The sequence below is a fragment of the Magallana gigas genome, chromosome 1, assembly GCF_963853765.1.
Source record: "Magallana gigas chromosome 1, xbMagGiga1.1, whole genome shotgun sequence".
Lineage (NCBI taxonomy): Eukaryota > Metazoa > Mollusca > Bivalvia > Ostreida > Ostreidae > Magallana > Magallana gigas.
Window position 1 is genome coordinate 19,279,495 of NC_088853.1, and position 25,652 is coordinate 19,305,146.

Genomic DNA, 25,652 nt, shown 5'->3' on the forward strand with positions numbered 1-25,652 from the left:
AGAAATTCGATTACGGCATGAAGTATCTACTTCAGGCAGGGAAATAAAAGAAGTCCTTGAAATGGCTCAGTAGTTCATCTTCGGAAAAACCATTTTAACAAGAGCTTGGACTTTGGGTGTAGTTGTCAAACAGCAATGTGACGTAGGCCTGTCTATTTCAGTTGCAAAGCATCTGGCATGGCTCTTTGAAATCAACAATATTTGTCTGGCCTTTACGCAAACTGTACATACCAGCGTTTTGTTTTTTTAACTTGTTATGGTGAGAGATATAGATAAGTGTTTCCTTACGGAAGTCTTATTCAAATGGCCAACTCATTAATGTGTAGGGAGATGTGATATTTTAGATTGTTATACTTTCATGTTAAATACTGAAATCTGATTGGTTTAGACGCAGTTCATAATCTGTTCTATTACCCTCAAGTAAAACCGATCAAGTGTGCATTTGTTTATTTTTTATTGAATTAGCAAGTACCAAAGCATCAAGCAAAGATATACAATTTAACCCCCCAAAAAAGATACTTACACATACATCTCAAACTCAAATGTTTACACAACATATTAAAGATTCAAATCAGAAATACACCAGAAAACAAAATAAAATATACTCGTATGCACAGGAAGATGGCGGTTTAACACTACAATCTACTATAAAACGACTTAACACTAAAACGACTTTAAGAAATGGAAAATAAAGTCATTCAACTAATGTAAAATATGCCATTTCTGTCTAAAAGTATAACAACAATCGATATTTTAAGGTGATTAAAGCATAGTGCTTTGGAATTTTAAAGTGAGGTTTGTATGAATGGATCATAGATCGACAAGTTTTTTTGACAACAAAGTGTGAATTTTTTCATGTTCTATTTCACAATTGACCTTTTACATGTAAGTCGGCATCTTACATGCACAAGTTCAATATATACTTAAGCATGTGAGAAAATCACTTGGGATTTATTTCGTTATCAATATATGTATTCCTATTCTGAAGTAACGCTTCATATATCCCAAAAAGTTTGGATTTTCGTAATCTTGTATAAACTAAATTAATATCCGTAAGAAGAATAGCTATGAATACAGATACATATAGGAACATACTCAAAACATACAGCTAGCACTAATCTATTGGCATTTTTCTATATCTAAATAGAAATTATGTGAAAATGATATTACATATATATAGCTGAATTAATCATATTCAAAAATCTAAGGGAGATTATTTGTCAAGCATAAAGCAAAGCTTTAATACATGGCTATACTTCACTTTTATAAAAGAAAAAAAAAAACGATAGTCCAGTTGTCTTCTTGCTCGGCCTACACACGAGCCATTATGTCTTCAGAAGAGCTACTCGACTGTACCTAGTGCCGTCAACGGACCTAAAAAGGAAAGGCAGTTACTGTGTAATAATTTATATATACAAATCAATAAATCGTGGTCCACAGCAGGTCAATTCTACCGTGGATATTATACAATTATTGCTGCTTTTGAGGTCAATACGATGATGTAGCTACCCGAGAGGTATACTATGCACTGGACCGAAGGCAAGATTGATATTGTACTTCGACGCTAGCTAAATCATCTTTTTGTTTAAAAAACGACAATATTTGTTTCATTATATTCATAATAAAACTTAGCGACGAATTGATTTAAATTTATCAAATAAGCATAATCAATCGAAGATTTTACTTTGAAGCCATAGCCATAGCTAGGGTAGGTTTTATGTATCACTAAATAAGATTATTATTTTTTTTATTTATCAGATTGGTTTTTCTAATAAGGCTAATATTCATTAACAAAATGTACATATAAATACTTTGAACTATCAACAACAGTTCATAAAATAAGCAACATCGCTTTAAAGAAAAAACAAGCAAACGTTTAAGAATATAAACATGATTTTAACAACCACAAATACCTTGTTCTCAGATATACGTTATTTGTTCCCACAATGCTTGTATTGGTTGTAGCCGTCCGCCATGTTTGTTTATCGTCCGTACTATACTCCACAACGAGGCCAGGGAAAATTGTGTTAGTCTCCAATTTGCCCATGGATGTTCTAAAACGTTCGAAACATGTTTTAAAGTATCAGGTTATAAGATTTTTTTTCAAACTAAAGTTTGTAATATATTAAATATCTTTTAATCAGTGATCTGCTTAGTACTTGTTTTTTGTTGTTGCTACGGTTTACTATTACTAATCTGGGGGGAAAATCAGTCACCAAATGAAGAGAGATAAACCGTGATCTTGCATACATTGACCGACTAAAACACTATGTACATCAGCATTGGTAGTAAACGTGTCAGAGTTGGTGCAAATAGTGTTGAAATGTAATGAAAAATATAGAATAGAGATAAAACAAATAAAAACAAACCAGATTGACCCGACAGACAGAAATACAGATGGACAAGAGACATAAAGACAGACAGTCAAACAGACATACAGACACGTTTGAAATAAAAAGACAGCATTGCCTACCTTGCCCCAGGTAAGGGTATACGGTACTGAATTCCTATCTTCTCAAGACGACCAAGTTCTTTGATTGCCATCGATTTCGCGAAAGATGTCCACTCCATATTTGTCTGTTGAATCCGCTCCTGTGAATTGTCTGTTTCTTCCCACGTGGCTTTGTGCCACGCCCTTTCCGCTAGTGAAATGAGACGAGGGAATAGCATTTCATGCACCTGCTCCGCCGTTCGAGTTTCCTCGGTCCAGACCGGCCCTAGTAACCCTGTAAAGACAGTTGATTCGAGTTTATGTTCCATTTAGCATACATACTTTATAAAAATCCATGTTTAAATCATGAACGTTTCTAAATAGAAAATAATAAAAAAAAAAACGCTGAGTAAATCAACTTTAATTTTTGGATATATATAGAAAAGGAGCAATAGCAATTGATTTTTGAGAGAGAGAGAGAGAGAGAGAGAGAGAGAGAGAGAGAGAGAGAGAGAGAGAGAGAGAGAGAGAGAGAGAGAGAGAGAGAGAGAGAGAGAGAGAGAGAGAGAGAGAGAGAGAGAGAATACTAGATATGTATGAAGCAGTTCTATAAACCATCATCATTATCACCAACTGTAAATGAATTATCAATATTCGTGGATACTATGAATAGGAATCCTCACCTATGATATTTTCCGGTCTCTCCAGCTGTAGACAGTTTCCGTTGGGACATATCTTTACCAGAGTTACTGGATCTCCATTCTCGTCTTTGTCCACGTTATAGTAGATGTTTCTGGGAACGTATCCGAACGTCCGGCGGCTGTCGATGTAGCGAGACGCCCAGGAAGAGCCTCGTTCTTCCGGATCCGGTTCGTACTGATGTTCCATATAGAGGTGGGAAGCGTGACTTAAGACAACCTGTACAGACAGATAGTAGTACAAACTGACAAAGTACGAAATGATGATAGTACGCGTTTACATCAATAATATGTTTTACGGTGCGACCGTTGGGACGCTGTATGATTAAATATGTATATCCATAATCATTATAATAAATTCATTATAAAATAGCATGGTGTTACAAATGGATTCAAATGAATACAAATTAAATTCAATATATTTTTTTTTCGACATAATTTATGATGATTCTATTAGTACTGTAGAGCTAGTTTAATCTAGAATAAAATGTCGTTGAATAATTTTTTACGTAATGTTAAGTTCCGAGTTTTTTTTCTCATTTCTTTTTAAAGTGATTGTAGCCCCCCCCCGCCCCCCTCCCCCCCCCCCCCCCCCCCCCCCCCCCCCCGAAAATCAAAGGTCAGGAAAACTCGAAAATTGTGGAAATCACCCCGATCCTCTTAAAATCTTTTAAATGTGAATAATTAAATGAGTGCAAGTTACAGTTGTTTCACACCTCTAAAGAAATATTCTCATTGGTTAGCTTTTGATGATTTTGAGAGGATTTCAGATTTCGGTTATTCAATCTACAGTAATTACTGTTAGAGTTATTTCCCTTTATTTAACGTAATTGTGATGTAAAAGGTCACGTCAGTTTTGTATCGTCTGGCACTTTATATTAAAACAACTTATAGTATAGTGTCGTATTAAATTTAAAATGCATGAGGTTCTTGCAATTACACATTTTATCTGGTTGTCAAAAGGTTTACTTTGATACTCGCGAGAATATGAGAACGTCATATGCAATGATTGGAAATTCATTGTTGGTCGAAATTTACTGACGAAGAAAATGTTGATGGATCAACTGCAATGTGCAAGAAAACCATTGTGACATCACTTGTGCACAGAGGCTAAAGGGCGATAACTCCGTTTATCTTATGAAATGGATTCGTGTAAGTTTTCAGAAGTATATTTACAATGCATGTACATTATTTTAGTTATTTTTATCTTGCTTGTTCTCTTATGAGCGTGAAATGGGAAACCATATTTACAGGGAACTGCTGGTCCGATAAAATCAGGGCATTAATGGTCCGAGTAACTGACGCCAAAACATCCGTTGAATGAATGTGCAACTGGTCCGAATGTTCTATTCACACACGCCTCGCTATCAATACATTGATCGACATCAATTGACATATTACGTTTAAAGAGACAGCAATATAACCAGACATAAGTATGAAAATAAAACATGTGCAGTGTGAATTATTTGGTATTTAGTCAACTTGATAATACCTATAATGGAGCTTAATTAATTATCTATGCGCTTCAGTCATTTGTTAGTAAGGTTTAGTTGTTGTTGTTGGGGTTTTTTTTTTATGGCGAGATTTTTTTAATGTGTAACAATACACATAGGAATCCGCGTCAGTTTGTATTGAACATAACTACGTATTGTACTCTTCAGAAGCCCTGCGTACTTTTGACTTTTCAGGAGGCTGGGGGCCAACCAGTTGGCCATCATATACTCCTTAAATTTTAAGATATGATCTCTTTAGCTATAAACTATTATTTAGTAAAGGAAACGTCCATATATTTCACCTTTTAAAGTTTTCCTCTATTCTTATAAAGAACTCTCCTAATAAAAGAAATCAATACAATATGGCCAGAACCATCAAGCCCCCTTAGACTGATCGAGCCTCAGAATGAATAAGAGTTCAAATTCTAGATTACTATAGCGTATGTTATATTTTCTTTTCTTACCTTTTAGCACGCATCGATAAATTTGCACAATTTCCATCTCCTAAGCAGATTAGCATGCATGTTTCGAAACATGGAATCTCAATATTTACCTGGGAGTCGGCTTTCATTAATTGTAGTATTGTGTCCTAGGCTTACTTTTGTTTGCCAGTATAAGCCGGCATGCAAGCTTCCTGACATTATTCTACTTGTAGCAAATGGTAGCCATATTGTAGTGTTTGTTACTATTACCTAGTAGCCAGTGTTAGCAATGTTGTGGTCTATGATCATTAGTTTCGTAGCCAGCGTTAGCCAGTTTGTTAGCAATGTCTCCATGACCTCGAAGCCAGTGTTAACCAGCTTGTAAGCTATATCTGCCGGATAAACGTTGGCTACTTTTGTAGAGAGCGTTAGCCAGCTTGTAAGATTTGTCTCCATTACATTGTTACCAGCATGTGCCAGCTTATATGCTTTTGTCTCAAATACCCTTAAGCTAGTGTCAGCCAGTTTGTGAGCTTTACCTTGAAGTCAACATGTGCCAGCTTGTAATACTGTTCCTCCATTACCTTGTTGCCAGCCATATGCTTTGCAACCATTACCTTATACCAAGCGTTAGCCAGTTTGTAAATTTCGTCTCCATTACCTTGTGGCCAGCGTTAGCTAGCTTATATACTATATTAACCATTACCTTATACCCAGCTTTAGCCAGTTTGTAAGCTTTGTCTCCATACCTTGTAACCAGCGTAAGCCAGCTTTTATGCTTTGTTACTATTACCTTGTAGCCAGCGTTAGCCAGCTTGTAAGCTTTGTCTCCATTTCCTTCCTCCCAAATGTTCTCCCAGCTGTACACCGTAATATCTCTAAAAATTTCATCCAAAAAATTAATAACCTGATTACTTAAAGGAAAATTATAATTATCAAGCTTTACATGGCGCTATAGGATACATAGGATTCCCCCCTTACACAATAGTGTAAACTTTACAAGGACGGTTAACTTCAATTGGAGATTTGCTTATTTTAAGTTCATAATTATGTGAAGATCGGAAGTACAATTCTTCCTTCAATTATATTCTTACTAAAATAAAGATATATACGTGACATCCATGTTCATTGTTTTTAACAAATCTATGTTGGTGATATTGATTGTGAAAATCATGGACATTTAGACAGAAACAGTAGTGTTTAGCAAATTTTTCAGGAAACGTAAAAAATTGTCATGTGTATCTCAACAGTGTTTGTTAGTACATGTATTACATGGTGATTCTGATTGAAGACGTTTTGGTATGCATTGCGTCTGCAAGGTCTAAGTTTTAGCCTGCAATAGCAGCTTCTCAGGACCTTCCGGCAGAGTTCGGGACATTTTCCGCTTGTTGATGGGACCCAAGAAGTATCGATTGTGTTACCTGTTCTGAGGAAAATCTTTCCGGTCGTATGGAGTAGCCCCGTCTCCCCACGACCACCCGGCGACGTTCAAACCTTCACTGTCTGTGAGGTTGGACATCACGTGATGGAAATATTTCTTAAGTTCGTGAGCGTCTTTGATGCCAGTCCTCTGTAGGAACGCCTGACATTCTGGGCCCGTTTTCCAAAGACCACGTTTCTCATCAGCTAAAAGTAAAGATCTTAAATATCGTAACCAATCAAAGAACTAAAAAGAATTAAACTTAAGGTAAATGTATGTTTTTTTCATCTATGCCTAATTTGTTTCTGTGGTGGGTGTGTCTTTCTTAGATTGACTCACGTGTTTTAAAATTAACCCACAAAGGTTGAAAAAAAAATACATCATTTTCCAGGGTTGGTAAAAATAAAAAGATACAATTGCACAACGCTTATACAAATGCGGCTGCCACCGGTGTCGTTTTGAATAAGATTTCACGTAATTTATTGCTACGTTTTCCTAAGCTCGGGTTTACGGTACCAAGGGATGCGTGAAATTTCAAACTTTATAAATCATAATCCTATTAAAATCACCAAAATAGCCCTCAAACCACCTCATCCCGACGGCAAACAAATTTTTTCCTCTGAACACCCGCCCCCCCCCCCCCCCTCCTCCTCTATTTCCGCTCATGTGGAAAAAAAAGTTTTGGATCTGCGAAAGACACTTACCTCCAAAGTGATACTCTTTGAGCGGCTGTATACCTTCGTGCATTCTCTTGATGGCCTTGATAACATAGCGTATAAACGCTATCGTTGAGTCCATACAGACATTGATCGAATTATCTATAGAAAGGGTTGACAAGTATTCAGTGGTATCCGCAAAATCCGTTAAAAGATATTTTACTGCAGCGGCATTATTTCCCTGTTGCATGTATTTTCGAAATCTTGCCTCCATAGCTTTGATCCCGGCATGCATATTTCCGGGCATGTCAATTTCCGGTATGATTTCAATATGGCGGTCGTTTGCATAGCGAAGAATGTCTTTGTAATCATTGACAGTGTAAAAGCCGGAACCCAATCCACCTTTAGCGCTCCCAGATCCGTGCTGGGGGATAATACATTCGTTTTCGGTTAAATCATGACATCGCTGTGCTCCAACCTAGAAAGAATATAGGTAAAAAAAATAGATTAAGAGATATAAAATGAAATCGCAACACTTAGGGTCCTTCCGGTAAACAAGTTAAATAAGTTAACAAATATAATCATTGATTTTGAAATAATTTTCAAAAGGATTTAAAAACAAAAAAGATAAAAAAAAAAAAAAGACAAAGAATAAATAAGCGAAAATAAGAGACAAGCAAAAACATCAAGAAATAAGCCGATTACGTCGGTAAGTTCCGGGAGTCCTGGAATTTGCAGTCGCCAGCCTTCGTCTTCCGTCAAGTAGAACACAAACCTGTTCAACTTGTACATGGCCATTGCATCTAAAAGCTTGTAAACTTCTTCTTTGGTGAAAAAGTTCCTTGCAACATCGAGCATAGATCCCCGGTACTGGAATCGAGGCTGGTCTTTGATGGTGCCGACCGGAAGTTCATTTCCGCCATTGCTTAAACTTCGCAGAGTTTGGTAAGCGTAGAACGCGCCCGTCGCAGTTCTGACGGATATATCGATAGAGAATTTGGAGATTTCAATCCGATAGGCTTCGTCGTGAGTTTCGGTGTTGTTAAGGATGTTGAGATTGTTGACTTCCGTAATCTGAATGTATTTTCGGCCTGGTTTTGTATCTTGAACAGCTACACCAAAATGGTCTGAAAAATATAGGTTTTATTCATTCAATACAATATTATGTAACGTATAAGTATGTCATCTTTGCTTTTAAATAGAATGGGAAAGATATTTCCTAATGTAAGAATGTATGGGACACTGGCTTCCTTGAGCAAGTAAAACAGACAGTGCTAAATGTAAATTGACAGATTTAGAAAAATTGTGGAGCAATGTTTATACAATCAACACTAGCACAGCTCCACCTATCCAATTCTTAACCTTTAAATCTTAATAAATATCCAACACGAAATCACATTTCATTATTATTTAAAAAATTTTTTTTTACATAATACTTTATCGATGACGTACTAATAACTTATTTGTTGGGTTTTTTTTAGGATACTGTGTTTCATATGACACTCTCTGTTAAAGTGCGGGTCGAAATTTGCGATTAAAAAATAAACAGTTATAAAGTCAAAATAGTTTTCTATGAAATATTATGCAAATCAGAATTTTTCCATGGGAGGAAAGTGAGTAATAGCTTCAGAGTTTTTAAAAATTAAACACAAAGGTGGGTGGTTTGGGGGGGGGGGGGGCTGTGACCATCACTTGATAAAAATTTGTTAACTTTCAAAACAATCTTATCTATTTAAAATTTCAATGAATAGAATAAAAGAGCAACATCTGCATAGGCAACAAAAATATTTGTTACTTATGAATTTATTTATGTTTGCTTAACAACTTATTTACACTTAACCACCACCCCCCCCCCCTCCCCCCCAAAAAACACAAAATAACCCAACGAAAGCCATATTTAAAAAAGAAATGGCACTAACTTGCTACCTGTTATGGGAAGAGTTTTGAACCCTGGGTCTTTAACGTAAAAAAAAATATGCCATGAGCTATTTGTCTCAGTCGAAAAAGCCCTTATTTATCATCACATCGCATTAATGTATATAGAAATGTCAAGAAATGCTTGAAGAAACTGGAAACTCCATTAATTTAAAAAGTATATATTATCTAAACAACGGTATTTTCCTTCTCGGGCACTGTCTATATAAAAGAACATGCATGAAAAAAATCATCAAAATCAGTAATGTTGTACGTTCTATCGTGGATTGATTAATATTATTTCTTAAGAATTTCTTCTTTGTTCATTTCACAACATCATAATAGTTCAATATTAATGATGAAATTAAAATCGGATGAGCATCGGATTAAAATTAGTCTCGTAACAATGAAGAGCATTCAAATAATGATTTTAAACTTACTTGATAACAAACTGATTTCATTGGAGAATTTCGTTGACCCAACCACAACCCAGGTAGAATCAACATTCGCCGTCCCTGTTTGTAACGACATCTCGACAGGCGTGGGAATAATCCGCTTTTCCTCCATTCCAGGAATCGTCATGGCCTCGTTCAAAGAATACCGGTGTAAATGGCGCAAATTTGTCGCCCGGAAACCTGAGATATTTCTCTGGTGTGTCAAAAGGTCCCACGAAGTTCAGAGCCTCGCCTTGAGTTGAAACAATGTCTTTGGGAATCAGCCCTTCGGCTGCTACGTACCAGTTGGGCATGCTCTCGAATCGGATGCTTTGCCAGTCGCTAGCCTCAATAATGCACTCAACACTTCCACCGGTGTTAAGTCTAAATTTATTCTCTGGTTTCAGTTTGAATAGATTACCATTTATGTGAAAGACTTTCATTTTGCAATCAGAAAACAGGAATCCATCTTTGTATGGGTAGCTGTTGGGTTGAATTAAATGTAGGGAATAGAAAAACAGTTCCCAGCTTCCCGGCTTGATGTCACTTCCGCCCGTGTTTTCAAGCGTGATTTTGGAGACAAACGTACTCTTTCCGTTCAGGAGGTTGTTTATGACGTCGTACTTAACGTTTAAGTTTGTGGAGATGTAATCAACATCAGCTTGCTTTATGGCAAAAGCGGACGCTAAAAAGAATAACAGGTACATGTAGTTATATATTCCTTCTAACAAAACAAACAAGTGACTGGAGTAAATAGAACCATTTTGAAAAGACCTTGGAATTTCGGTTGGACGTAGCTATCTATTTCTTGCGTCAACACACGTTAAAAATGACGCGGTTTCAAGCGAAATATGCACTGATTTCGTAGTCTTAGCCCAAAAGCCAGACAAATATTTCTTATTTCAAAGAGCCTGGCTGAGTAGTCAGCAATGAAATAGACAGGCCTACGTCACATTGCTGTTTGACACAACGACCCAAAGTCTAAGCTCTTGTTAAAATGGTTCTATTAATTTTTTTTCTTTAGGATCCCTACCAACTCATTTTCGAACCACCCATTTCTTTTCCACTCTGGCGGGCGCTTTCATAACCCTGTCATGTTGAAAATTTTGAATTTACTGGATGGCAATAAATACAAAATTTACAACATGACAACAATTTACAACATGACAACAACAACAACAATGGAACATTGTTATATCTGCCAGTTTCGAAGGTAAGACAATGGGATGATAATCTTAATTTACATATAAGTTTCTTATATTGTAAAGGAATTCTTTTTGTTAGATATGACTGCAAGGTACAATGATCAACTAAATATCTATAGATTGTACATTTGGAAGAGGCATTTATGTCGGCTAGTAGAGACTGTTTAAAATTATCAAAAATACGTTGCTTGTCGATTATTAAAATAAATTCTGGCTTTTCAAAAAATTGGTTTTCCCATAAGTTCATTAGTTTAATACAATATGGCAAAGAAACCAATCACCTTTGATGCTAATGTTATTTGGTTCTACCTATTTTTCATTAGCAGCCAAAGACAGAAAATGTATTCAAAATAAATAAAAGCAAATCCTGTATGTGAACACAAAAATGAAAAAAACCAACAAGAAAACATGAAAAATAAAGCAAATGCATAGTGAGCAAGTTTAGAAACAGAAATTTACTGTTTCAGATTTGTCCTACGATTGTTTGTGTTATTAAACCCACATTTTTTATTTATTATCGGTTGTGAGCTTAACAACTTCAGAAATAATAGTGTAATTAAATGTACAGATGTTATTTATTGATTTATTATAACCTTTTGAAATATTTTTTTTATTTCGACATTCATATTCGCCCCGAGGTCTGACTCGAATCTTAATTATGGTTGTATTAACGTAGAACCATTTATATAAAGTTTTTTTTGTAAACAAATTAACCATGGAAATAAAACATTATCCTTTAAAATCCTTCATGAAATTAGATATTAAACGGACCAATCATCATTGGAGTTTTAACAAGCATAGAAAAACAAATTTAGTCAAACGATTAAACCGAAAGAGAAAAAAAAGATATATAGGAAAACAAATTTAGTCCAACAATTAAACCGAAAGAGATAAAAAAGATATCTGCAATGTAACAGATTGATAAGGCCATCAATCAGTTATAGATGATGCATTCATGTTTATAAATCAAACATATGTGTGCTTACAAAACGTGTTAAACTTCGCTGTAAATAATAAATGCACGTTGCAATATAGGTCAATATTTGACAGATTATCATGTACATGTAAACACTCTGTAAATTTAGAAAATTGTGATCAGCGCAGATTTGATCCATTTGGAATATAGACTTCTAAATGATACAACCAAATAATCCATCTTAGTTTGTTAAAAGAATTTTTAGATGTATGCTTCGGAAAAAAAGATGATGCAAAACAATGGGACTATTCCCAAACGTAGAAAGAACCTGTAAATATCCGTATCGCTTGAGAGCCATATCTAAATATAGACACATTACGTAGACGACTATATTTACATAGCGGGTATGTTCCGTACGGAGGCAAAATAAACAAACATTTTACGCGCATTTCTATCGAACACGGCAGCCACCAAATACAGTTAAAAAGACAAGTTTAGCTTTTTTAAAGAGCTTACCGTCTTTTGATCAAACCCTAAACAGCAATAAGTCAAAGAAAACTTAATTCTATTTTATAAAAATGTCACCTTCCTCTACATACCATATGGCGTATGGAACTTTATTTATATGTGCCCTTTAAAAATGTCCAAAATGGAGAAATGCATATCATATGCTTGTAAGCTGAGATTGATTATAGTAGGGAAAAGAGATCTTAGGAATGGTCGTTTATTTAAAAAAAAAATCAAAGTTCATACAACTGTATTCAGCATCTTGTTACTGATATTAGTTTTACCGTATTTGATAGCAAACCTCCTTACTGATATTAGCCATACCGTATCAAAAATGTTCACATTTTCTTCTATTTGCATAAACAATACAAATAGAAAAGAACAAGTAGTTTCTATAGATATTATAGAATCCTGCTTTCAACAAGTTGTAAAGAACAATTTCAGCCTGAATTTTATTTATAGCTATTTGTATTGCTTTTTCGTTTGCTCACTCTTTAAGATTTGAAAACTAAGAAATTTGTTAAGTCGAACGTAAAAAAGATCATCAGAAACTTATCTCCCTTGCGCTGAACAATATTTCAACCAATGAAACAAATGTAAATTTTCACATCATGTAGTTTCTACCAATTACAAAGGAGAGGAAGTGCAAAACCCGGAGACGGTAAATTATTTCAACTCTTTATACCGTCTTCGGTAATTGCTAGCGCTCTCGAGCGCTAGCAACTACGTTAGTCTTTTTCGCTGGAATACGCATGCTCGACTCCATAGTAGGGGATTCTGGGAATATTGTACTTCTATAGATAAACTGTACCATTTGAATTTCGTTTTATCATCTTCACATGAAGTTTTAGTGTTTTATCTAAAATGTCAAAAACGTAACAATAGCTTAGATCTTATAATGCAAAGTTATTTTAAATATTATAATAAATAGCTTGCTTTATCTTAAATTCATTCAAGCTCGGAAAACAACCTCGGATATGTTTTCCCAGCTTGCCGGAAAGGCCCGAGAAGATACGATTGCTACACAACAGTACCAATGGTTCTTGAAATTTTTCACCTCGAAATTGAAACATAATGATTAAGGCACAGTCAATGAGCTATGCCATTGCCGATGTGAAGCCCACTCTAGATTCACAATTCTAAATTGAGACCCCACTCCAGCACAATTCCAGTACACCACTGTGCCTTCTTATTGTTAATTTATTGATTCAGGAATTTAAAACAATGTTTTAGAAATCTGTTTCTGTGTTTTAGGATGGATACGGCGCTAGCTCACCAATCTTTTTAAAAGATAAGCTTGTAACCATATACACATGTTTTCTGTATTCGAATGTTAACATATCTCAATTTAATATCTACTGTCCAGCGTGTTTAAAATACCATTCTTGGTATACATGAATAAATCTTATTCTGGCTCTTCAAATCCGTCAGAGTTGTAATTATAACCATCCTATGTTTCTATAGTATCTAAATAAACGCTAAGTCTAGTAAAAATGTACAATTTTTTACGTACATATTTTCTGTAACCTATTCAAACTTTCTAAAATGATTTTGTTTGCTTTTAACAACCTGTACATGTATATTTGAAATCAGCATACCCGTTTATTTCATAAAAAGGGTGGAAAATCTACTTTCGACATTGATGTATACTAAGTACATTGTTTTAAAATCTCTTGTTCAGAAGAAAATGTTTTTCAAGTTTATAACGGGGACTTCACACAGTAATGTTGAAAAAAAATATAAGCAGGCATGCACAATATTACATTAACAAGAGTATAACATTATTCTGACATTCTTAAATTATCTCTACACATTACCTTTTCTTTGCGATTAAAAGAAATACAATTTTTAAAAAAATTCCAACTTTTTCGGGATTCGAACCCAGTCAAAAATATAAGACACGGTCTTAGTCTATTCTAACTACGTTACCACTCGACTTATCTAGACATGAATTATAAAAGGAAAATTTAATACGTTGTTTTTAGACTTCAAAGGTATTAATGATTTTTTTTTCCAAAAGTCAGATTTATTAAAAATATGCATCTTTGAAACAAAACTCGGAAATGGCAGTTTTTAAGAAATTGTCTTACTCTAAGCGATAAGATTAAATTAATTTTGTTTCAAGGAGGCATTTTTTCACAATGATGAGGATTCCCCTTTTATATAGCGTGAGTTCTGCCATATTTGTCTGTGTAACCATTTTCAAATTTATTTCATGGTCATAAATAAGTTAGTACAAACTTTCCAAATAAAATTCTACACTGCTTTACGTACAACGTTGCATGAAAAAAAAAAGATTTTCATCGAATTCAGTAACTTTGATTTTTCTATTTTAACTCCTTTAGGGAAAATTAGCATATGAACTGCAACACCTTCTTTTCCATCAAATTCTCTGTCCATTTTCAAAATTGTTAAAATCTATTCGAACCCTTTATTATAAAACATTTCACAACTCAAAATATATTTTCTACATTCGAGAAAAAAATTTATAAATACTAAACTAGTAAACAGCAAACACTTAACAATAAAAAAAGAAACAAATAAAAAATATACGTTATATTTGATATGCGATGAGTGCATTGGTTTGCCATGTATGCGCCTCACCTATCAAAATAAAAAAAAAAAACTAGAGCAAAGCTCGTTGCAAAGCAACGAGTGGGTCTTCCGTTAATGTCAAGAGAAAAGCTAAAAGTACCTTAAGAAGCAGAGTTCTTAAGCCAAGAACAAGAGTAACTAAAACAATAAGAAAAAAATCGAATAATTCTTGGTACGACTTAATAAAATCCGAATGATTTTAAGTACGACTTAACAAAAACTTTTCCGATTTCAAGAATGCCTTAACAAAATAAACCCGAATGTGTTCATGTACGATTTGACACAATTAATTTTGGTACAAATTAATTTTTCATTTAACTTCACGCTTTTTGTTAAAACAAGAACGCGGAATCAAAATTTCCGGAAAAATCCAAATTTAAACCCCAATTTCTCTGTAGTGCATGGTTCGGTTTTAAAACGAATTTCAGTGTTAGATTAAGTTAAAAAAGATCTTTGTTTTTGCTAAATAAAAAATATCAAATTATCGCTTAGAAAAAAGTTATCATAAAAAAACTTACTAGCCCTTTTAGTCCCTAATTTGAGGGGCCAGCCCTTTTTTCTTTATATCAAATAAAAGGTCTCGCAAATGTAAAAATATTTTGTTCACATGTATTTACGAATTGTTTAACGAAATATCTGAACAGCTGTGTTTTTTAGGGGCCGGCCCTTTAACTCATTATCGGGGCCACCAACAAAAACTTTTTAGTTGCCATATTGTTAAGAACATTATTCTTAAAATTTTGTGTTCTACATTGCTTTTCAAAATATTTCTCCTTTTTCAGATAATAATTATCAAATTTGGAACTTCTGGCCCCTTGAAACCCCTAATAAAGTAATATATGACTTAGCTATGTTACTGTAAAGATAAACAGCTGTACAGTGAACATTTTTGCTTCTATAATTAATAACATTTTTTTTTTCAGTAAAGAGTTATTGTAAGAAGACTTTAGAGCCCTCTTGGCTCCTAACTTGAGGGACCAGCCCCTTTTTCTTGATATCAAATTAAAGGTCTTGCAAATAGAAACATATTTTGTACACCAAGTGTTCACAAAAGTGTTAACCGTTCTAGAGATATCTGTACAAATGTGTTTTAGGGGCCGACCCTTAAACTCCTTAATGGGGCCATCAACAAAACAATTTAAGGTGGCATGTTGTAAAGAACATCATTTTGAGCAACTTTTGTTCTACATTGCTTTCAAAATGTTTCTCCTTTTTTCGATATAAATGATCAAAGTTTTGAACTTCTGGCCCCTTGAAACCCGTAATTACGTATTATATGACTTAGATATGGTATTGTATAATGAAAGGTTGTACAATGAACATTTTTGCTTCTATGATTTATAACAAATTATTGTTCAGTAAAAAGTTATTGTAAGAAGAATTTAGAGCCCTCTTGGCCCCTAATTTGAGGGGCCAGCCCCTTTTCCTTGATATCAAATTAAAGGTCTTGCAAAAATAAACATCTTTTGCTTTACATTATTTAACAAAATATGTATACATCAAAAGATATTTCAGAAAATGTTCAAAAATTTCGGGGAAAAATTTGGTGCTTATTTTCAGGTTCAGGCGAGCTTCGAAGCCTTGCACAATTTTCATAAGTGAAGGCATTTGGGTTCATCTACATACATTTATCTACAATCCCTGAAAATTTCAAGCTTCTATCTTGATTAGTTTCGGAGGAGATGCGTGGACAAAATGACCCTTAAAAATTTACAAAATCGTATGTTTCTGAAACCAGAAGTGACGTCATACGTTCAAATTTTAATAACCTCGAGTATTTTTGATACCAAACAAGTTCTGAAAATTTCGTGGAAATAAGTTGAATAGTTTTTGAGATATAAGCCACAAAAAAAGTCAGAGGAAGAATAATAACTAGAGCAAAGCTCGTTGCAAAGCAACGAGTGGGTCTTCCGTTAATGTCGGAAGTAAAGCTGGAAGTTCCTGTAAGAAGCAGAGCTCTTAAACCAATAACAAGAGAACTAAAATAAAAAGATGAAAACAATCGAATTATTCCTGGTACGACTTAACAAAATCCGAATGATTTTAAGTACGAATAAACAAAAACCTTTTTTATTCCAAGAACGACTTCACTAAAAGAATCCGAATGTGTTTCAGCACGACTTAACAATTATTTTTGGTACGAGTTAATTTTACTATAAACATTACGCTATTTTTTAAACCAAGGACGCGGAAACAAAATTTCTGGAAAAATCAATTTTTAGACCCCGATATATCTGTAATGCATCGTCTGATTTTGTAACGGATTTCAGTTTTTAATTAAGCTTAATAAAAGCTGCGTTGTTGCTTTATAATAAATATCAAATTATTGGTCAGAAAAGAGTTATCATAGAAAGACTTAGTAGCCCTTGTACCCCCTAATTCGTGGGGCCAGCCCCTTTTTTTAATATCAAATGAAAGGTCTCGCTAATATAAACATATTTCATACAAGTGTTCATGAATTGTAAACCGTTCTCGAGATATCTGTACAAATGTGTTTTAGGGGCCGACCCTTTAATCCCTTACCGGGGCTACTAACAACAACATTTTTGGTTTAATATTGTTCAGAAAATTATTTTGAACAACTTTTGTTCTACGTTGCTTATTAAAATATTTCTCCTTTTTCAGATATTAATGATCATAGTTTTGAGTTCTGGCCCCTTGAAACCCCTAATTACGTAATATATGACTTAGGTATGGTACTGTATAGATGAACACCTGTACAGTGAAAATTTTTGCTTCTATAATTAATAACAAAATATTGTTCAGTAAAGAGTTATTGTAAAAAGACATTAGAGCCCTTTTGGCTCCTAATTTGTGGGGCCAGCCCCTTTTTCTTGATATCAAATAAAAGGTCTCGCTAATTTAAACATATTTTGTTCAACAAGTGTTCATGGAATGTCAACCGTTCTTGAGATATCTGTACGAATGTGTTTTAGGGGCCGACCCTTTAACTCCTAAATGGGGTCATAAACAAAAACATTTAAGGTAGCATATTGACAAGAACACCATTTTAAGCAACTTTTGTTCTACATTGCTTTTAAAAATATTTCTCCTTTTTCAGATATTAATGGTCAAAGTTTTGAACTTCTGGCCCCTTTAAACCCCTTATTACGTAACATATGACTTAAGTATGATACTGTATAGATAAACAGCTGTACAATGAACATTTTTGCTTATATAATTATTAACAAATTATGGTTCAGTAAAGAGTTATTGTAAGAAGACTTTAGAGCCCTCTTGGCCCCTAATTTGAGGGGTCAGCCCCTTTTTCTTGATATCAAAGGAAAGCTCGTGAAAATTGAAACAACTTTTGCATTACATGTTTTAACAAATTATGTGCACATCGAAAGGTATTACAGAAAATGTGCAAAAATTTCGTGGAAAAATTTGGTGCTAATTTTCAGGTTCAGGCGAGCTTCGAGGCCTTGAGCAATTTTCATAATTGGAAGCATGGGGGTACATCTACAGACATTCATCTACAACCCCTGAAAATTTCAAGCTTCTATCTTGATTAGTTTCGGAGGAGATGCGTGGACAAAATGACCCTTAAAAATTTACAAAATCGTCTATATCTGAAACCGGAAGTGACGTCATCATGCGAAAATTTTATAATATGTAGCGACGATGATGTTCTATCACTCCTCAAAATTTCGTGCAAATCGGTTGGGTAGTTTTTGAGAAATAACGCTCCAAAAAAGTCAGAAAAAGAAAAAAAAGAATAACTAGAGCAAAGCTCGTTGCAAAGCAACGAGTGCGTCTTCCGGTAATGTCGGAAGTAAAGCTAGAAGTTCCTGTAAGAAGCAGGGTTTTTAAACTAACAAACATAAGAAACTAAGACCAAAAAAAATCGAATTATTCTTGGCACGAGTTAACAAAATCCGAATGATACCAAGTACGATTTAACAAACCTTATCGATTTCAAGAACGACATAGCAAATACAAATCCGAATCTGTAAAAGTACGATTTAACAATTATCGATTAATTTTAGGTACGAGTTAATTTAACTCTGAGCATAAAACTATTTTCTTAACCAAGAATGTGGAATCAAAATTTCCGGAAAAATCAATTTTTAAAACTCTTTATCTCTGTATTGCATCGTCCGATTTTAAAACGGATTTCAGTTTTGAATTATGAATAATAAGCTCTTATTTTCTGCCTTGTGATTTATTACTAATTATCGCTTAAAAATAAGTTATTATGAAAAGAATTTGTAGCCCTTTTGGCCCCTTATTTGAGGGGCTGGCCCCTTTTTCTTGATATCAAATGAAAGGTCTTGTAAATATAAACATATTTTGTAACACAAGTATTCACGAATTGTTAACCGTTCTAGAGATATCCTTACAACTGTGTTTTAGGGGCCGACCCTTAAACTCCTTACCAGGTCCACCAAAAAAATATTTTTAGATCCCATATCGTTTAGAACATTATTTTGAGCAACTTTTCTTCTACAAGGCTTTTCAAAATATTTCTCCTTTTCTAGATATTAATGACCAAATTTTTAGACATCTGGCCCCTTGAAACCCCTAATAACGTATCATATGTCTTAGGTATGGTACCGTATAGATAAACAGATGTACAATGAACATGTTTGGTTCTATAATTGATAACAAATTATTTTTCAGTAAAGAGTTATTATAAAAAGACTTTAGAGCCCTCTTGGCCCCTTATTTGAAGGGCCAGCCCTTATTCCTTGATATCAAATAAAAGGTCTTATAAATATAAACACATTTTGCTCAACAAGTGTTCAGAAATTGTTGACCGTTCTAAAGATATCTGAACAATTGTGTTTTAGGGGCTGACCCTTAAAATCCTTACTGGGGCCACCAACAAAAACTATTAAGGTAGCATATTGTTAAGAACATTATTCTAAGCATTTTTTGTTCTATAATGCTTATCAAAATATTTCTCCTTTTCTAGATACTAAAGATTAAAGTTTTGAACTTCTGGCCCCTTTAAACCCCTAATTACGTAACATATGACTTAGGCATGGTACTGTATAAATAAACAGATATACAATGAACATTTTTGGTTCTATAATTGATAACAAATTATTTTTCAGAAAAGAGTTATTGCAAAAAGACTTAAGAGCCATTTTGGCCCCTTATTTGAGGGGCCAGCCCCTTTTTCTTGAAATCAAACGCAAGTCCTAGTTAATCTGAACAACTTTTGCATTACATGTCTTAACAAAATATTTACACATTATAAGCTAGGGCCGAAAATGTGCGAAAATTTCGTGAAAAAAATTGGTTCCTATTTTTGAGCTCGGGCGAGCTTCGCCGCCTTGCGCATTTTTCAAAATATCAAATAAATAGGATCATCTACAGACATTCATCTACTATCCTTGAAAGTTTCACGTTTCTATCGCAAGTAGTTTTTGAGAAGTTACGTGGACAAAATGGTCCTTAAAAATTCACTAAATCCTCAAAATCTCGAACCGGAAGTGACGTCATAAGCCAGAAATTTTATAATATCAAGTATATTTGATGCTCAATGTGTCCTGTAAATTTCATGCAAATCGGTCATGTAGTTCACGAGAAATAGCGTTCGAAAAAAGCCAGAAAAAAAATAAAAAATAAAATAATAATAAGGAAAAGAAACAATAGAATAACAAGAGGGTCTTCCGTCGGAAACGGAAGACCCTAATAAGAACTAGAGCAAAGCTCGTTGCAAAGCAACAAGTGGGTCTTCCGGTGGTGTCGAGAGTAAAGATAGAAGTTCCTGTATGAAGCAGAGTTCTAAAACCAACTACAAAGAAAATGAAAAAAAATATTTTTTTTAAAAATCGAAATATTCTTAGAACGACCTAACAATGTCTGAATGATTTCAAGAACGAATTAACAAAAATCATAACAATTTCTAGAACGACTTAATAAAAACAAAGTCCCGAATGTCTTCAAGTTAGAATTAACAATTTCCGAATCATTTTAGGCACGAGTTAATTTAACTTTTAACATAACACTATTTTCTTAACCAAGAACCTGGAATCAAAATTTCCGGAAAACTCAATTTTTTAATCCCAATATTTTTGTAATGCATCGTCCGATTTTAAAACGGATTTCAGTTTTAAATTAAGCTTAATAAAAGCTCCTTTTTTGCTTTATGATTTATAGCAAATTATTAGTCAGAAAAGAGTTATTATAAAAAAGACTTAATAGCCCTTCTGGCCCCTAATTTGAAGGGTCAGCCCCTTTTTCTTGATATCAAATAAAAGGTATCGCTAATATAAACATATTTTGTTCTACAAATGTTCACGAATGGTTAACCGTTATCGAGATATCTAAACAACTGTATTTTAGGGGCCGACCCTTTAACTCTTTACCGGGGCCACTAACAACAAAACTTATGGTATCATATTGTTCAGAACATTATTTTGAACAACTTTTGTTCTACATTGCTTTAAAAAATATTTCTCCTTTTTCACAGATATTAATGATCAAAGTTTTGAATTCTGGCCCCTTGAAACCCATAATTACGTAATATATGACTTAGGTATGATACTGTATAGATAAACAGCTGTACAATGAACATTTTTGCTTCTATAATTAATAACAAATAATTGTTCAGTAAAGAGTTCTTGTAAGAAGATTTAAGACTCCTCTTGACCCCTAATTGGCGGGGCCAGGCCCTTTTTCTTGATATCAAATGAAAGGTCTTGCAAATATAAACATATTTTGTTAAACAAGTGTTCACGAAATGTTAACCGTTCTTAGGATATCTTTACAAATGTGTTTTTTAAGGGCCGACCCTTTATCTCCTAAATGGGGCCATGAACAAAAAAAATTAAAGGTGGCATATTGTACAGAACATTATTTTAAGCAACTTTTGTTCTTCAATGCTTTTCAAAATATTTCTCCTTTTTCATATATTAATGATCGAAATTTTGAATTTCTGGCCCCTTGAAACCCCTAATTACGTAACATATGACTTAAGTATGGTACTCTATAGATAAACAGCTGTACAATGAACATTTTTGCTTCTATAATTAATAACAAATTATTATTCAGTAAAGAGTTATTGTAAGAAGACTTTACAGCCCTCTTGGCCCCTAATTTGAGGGGCCAGCCCCTTTTTCTTGATATCAAATGAAAGCCCGTGTAATTTGAAACAACTTTTGCATTACATGTTTTATAAAAATATTTGTACATCAAAAGATTTCACAAAAAATGTGCAAAAATTTCGTGAACAAATTTGGTGTCAATTTTCAGGTCCAGGCGAGCTTTGAGGCCTTTAGTAATTTTCATCATTGGAAGCATGGGGGTACATCTACATACATTCATCTACAATCCCTAAAAATTTCAAGCTTCTATCTTGATTAGTTTCGGAGGAGATGCATGGACAAAATGACCCTTAAAAATTTATAAAATCGTCAATATCTGAAACCGGAAGTGACGTCAGCAAAAAATTTAGCTAAAAACATTTATCCCCTCCGATGTCCTATAATTCCGGAAAATTTTGTGCAAATCGGGCGAATAGTTTTCGAGAAAAAAAGCTTTAAAGAAGGCAGAAAAAGAATGTTAAGAATAATAATAATAGAAAGAAACCGTAGAATAACAAGAGGGTCTTCCGTTGGAAACGGAAGACCCTAATAAAGAAAAAGAAACCGTAGAATAACAAGAGGGTCTTCCGTTGGAAACGGAAGACCCTAATAATGAAAAAGAATCCGAAGAAAAACAATAGGGTCTTCCGTTGGAAACGGAAGACCCTAAAAAACAACACACATACACTTACTTGCAATTGCAACAAGAAATATGATCTTGTATAGCATGATTCGCTCGTCTGGTAGGCCTCCAGCAAAGTGAGGGTTTCACTGCTTGCTAATGAGTTATACGTATAAATATATTGTATATTTATACATTTATTTGCTTATCAGTCCTTCAGTCGCTTCCAAGAATTGCGGAAATGTTGATCTCTTTAATCTTTAATTTAAAGTTATACAACGTAAATTCACATTTAACAGCTGAGTCGTGTGGTATAATTATTCACTATTCTAGGAAAAAACCAAAAACAGATGAAATTAAAAGGTAGTGAAAAAGACAAAGAAAATGCGCAGATGCACGCATTAATAGGAACTATTTGCCTGATAAAAAACAAACTCCCGTAAACATCACCGCATGGCAATTTTATTTCGATCATTGTTACCAAATATAGGTTGATGTATTATCTGTTGTGATTCCGAGAAAAGGTCTTTTATCAAAATTCAGCGGTAAAACGCTCGATTTCGGTGACGTTCTACGAGTATCATGGTGCATGTTTTATCGGTTTTTATCGCACAATTCAAAATATATTGTAGACCCACAGGGCAATTATAAAATCAGCCCATAGTTGACAATTTAGCAACATAATGCTATACATCTTCCCCCCCCCCCTCCCCATTTGGTTTTTATTTTAAACTATAAATACCAAGTGAACACTCTATCGTTTAGTCATAAAGATACAATAAAGCAGGCGCCCTTTTATTATTGTCTGTGTTAAAGGTTTTCAGTTGATCTTATATCGATTAGGGTATTGTCTCGCTGTCTAGTATCAAGCTATCCATGCTTTTTTACGAATGCTTACAAGGTGGTATGGGACATCTGTCGATAATGATGTGTATTCTAGTACATTATAATTAGAATGCTCCCACTGGTTTAGAAGTTTCAAATTTTACAATTTTTAACCAAATAATAGCTCAAAAAATATTTTGAGAGGTAAAAAAACAAACCAAAAAAAAACCCAAAACAAAACAAAAACAAAAAAACCCAGAGGGATTCGAACTCATGACTTACATATTCATAGTAAGCCCTCTAACCCACTGCGCCACGCAGTTAGATGGCAATATTTGGAAAGAAACAACTCATATAAAAGTTCACTGTATTGTTGATTTTGATAAACAATATGTCACAACATGTAGGTGTCCCATACCACCTTTAAATTGATTTTTAGACGGAACACTATTTATAGATTTCATTTTGAATCTAATGCATCATTGGCCACTTTTTGGTAATTGTTATGGTTAAGAGAAAAACATTACAGAACGAAATTTGCGAACAATTACCGTTTTTTTCCCTTAAAAAGGTCTAAAATGGCGAAACATGCATTCGACTTAAAAATTTAATGGTTTTGTCAATTTTATACGTTACGTTTAGTCAGAATTTGTTTACAATACAAGTGTATATTGACGATAATCTGGACAATACAGGAGTAAAAGACAAGAAGCATTAAAAATGATCCATGTGTTCAAATCAATCTTTTGTATTATTTCTTTTTTTACTTGTATTACATTTTATACAATAATAGATAGAGCAATGCAAGCAAGATACACATAGTGTTTTACCTCCAATGATGCACAATGAATTGACAGTCGTCAATTTAAGAATATCAACAATTTATTGATTTAAAAAGCGTGGAAGCAGCGCTTTGAAAGATAATCATTTTCATCCAATACATGTAATTAAAATTCTGGGGTGACATATGTAATTATATGTTGTTGGCTTTTTAATGGAGATTTGTGTATAATACAAGTATACTGCACATCTCTGAGGATCGTGATGGGGTTGGATAATAAGTAAAAGGGGGGGGGGGGGGGTGAGGGAACTTGAATTTGAAACAATTTAAATATTATGGGTCTTTGCTTTTACTCAAACATGTGTTACTCTTTTTTATTGTTTTTAATAGAGTTTATAATTGTTATTTTTTCTACTTTAAGTAGGAAATCAATATTTTTCATTAATTATTTCAATATGTTACCTTTTTCGGGGAAATATATCTAATTGACATTCAAGTACAGTACATACACCATTATATATAATTTGAATTTAGAAGTAGAATAGCATTGATATCACATAAATACTCCCTTTTTATAAAAATCCTAACCGCACCGGACACCATCATTATCTAAATTGCATTGTGCATTGACATAACGACATCGAAACCTAAAAGACACAGTATGGCGCATCTTATAAAAAAAAAAAAATAAATAAAAAAGACTTGGAAAAAAAAATTCTAATCGGGTTTGGTATTTTTGTACTTAAGCTATTCATGAATGTATTAACTTTCAGAAAATTACAGAGATCTCCATGGAATAAATCTAATTATTTCATTAAAATTAATAGTTACGTATACCACATACATAATTACATTGCAACGTGTTAAGGGGCATAGGCGTCGGAACCGGGGGGGGGGGGGGGGCTTAGCCCCCCACTTTTTTCGCAAAGTTATACCTGACCATTAGAAACATAGCATGATAGAGGGTTCAGCCCCCCCCCCCCCCCCCCCCACTTGTTCTCGCAGGAAAGATTATTGTTCCTAAAGTTACCTTGGAAGATTGAGAAGTTGGATTCAGAAGCATACTAGCCCCCCCCCCCCCCCGGATTAGGAATTTCATGATTTTGGGGGGGGGGAAATTTGGGTAAATAAGTTTTTTGTTTTGGAAGTATAGGTATACTCTCCCCCCCCCCCCCCCCCCTCCCCCACGGATTAGGATTTCGATGATTTTGGGAATTACTTTTTTCTCAATATTTCTGTGAGGATTAGTCTAGACCCCCACTTTCAATTTGCTTCCGACGCCAGTGCGGGGTTCAACCTTCTATACTATTGCGCATGCGTTTTTACTGTAAACAAACCACATGTAGGGCTCGTGAAGGGGTTTTTTGACTCATTTATGTCTGTTCAATTTAAAATGAACCAAAATTTGTAATATAAAACCATTAATAAATTATCGAGAAAGTGATGTTGTGTTCCGTTTTGAGACTCAAGTTACCCCCGTATACCATGATGACCGTAGTCAGATGAAGATCTTGTAGTTTTCAGCACGTGTCAATTTCTGTTTATCAACAAACATATCCAGGAGAATCTTATCTCTATATAGAACATGCACTTATGAAAAAAATATACTGTCCTATTTCTACACAGGACGAAAAACCACCTTTAAGCAAGTCCTTAAAGGTGGCTTAAAGGTGACTTAAAGGAGCTTAAAGGCTAT

General features: G+C 34.2%; 1 protein-coding gene across 1 annotated transcript; it reads right to left on the reverse strand.

The window, feature by feature from the left end:
- Window positions 1-1,004: 1,004 nt before the first annotated feature.
- Window positions 1,005-7,333, reverse strand: LOC136276214 (chitobiase-like). Its single transcript, XM_066087563.1, has 7 exons — window positions 7,169-7,333; window positions 6,466-6,670; window positions 5,838-5,922; window positions 3,115-3,349; window positions 2,474-2,726; window positions 1,914-2,054; window positions 1,005-1,374 (listed from the first exon to the last, which is right to left on the reverse strand). Exons 1-7 carry the CDS (start codon window positions 7,260-7,262, stop codon window positions 1,326-1,328), a joined length of 1,062 nt encoding a protein of 353 aa, XP_065943635.1. The 5' UTR covers window positions 7,263-7,333; the 3' UTR covers window positions 1,005-1,325.
- Between the last annotated feature and the right edge of the window lie 18,319 nt (window positions 7,334-25,652).

Coding starts and splice junctions, on each gene's coding strand:
- LOC136276214 (XM_066087563.1), bottom strand. CDS start 7,262: ATGGACTCAACGATAGCGTTTATACGCTATGTTATCAAGGCCATCAAG. Junction 5,923..6,465: donor AAAGATTTTCCTCAGAACAG/GTAACACAATCG, acceptor TGAAATTTTTAG/AGATATTACGGTGTACAGCT. Junction 3,350..5,837: donor TGGCTAACGCTGGCTACAAG/GTAATAGTAACA, acceptor CTGTCTGTACAG/GTTGTCTTAAGTCACGCTTC.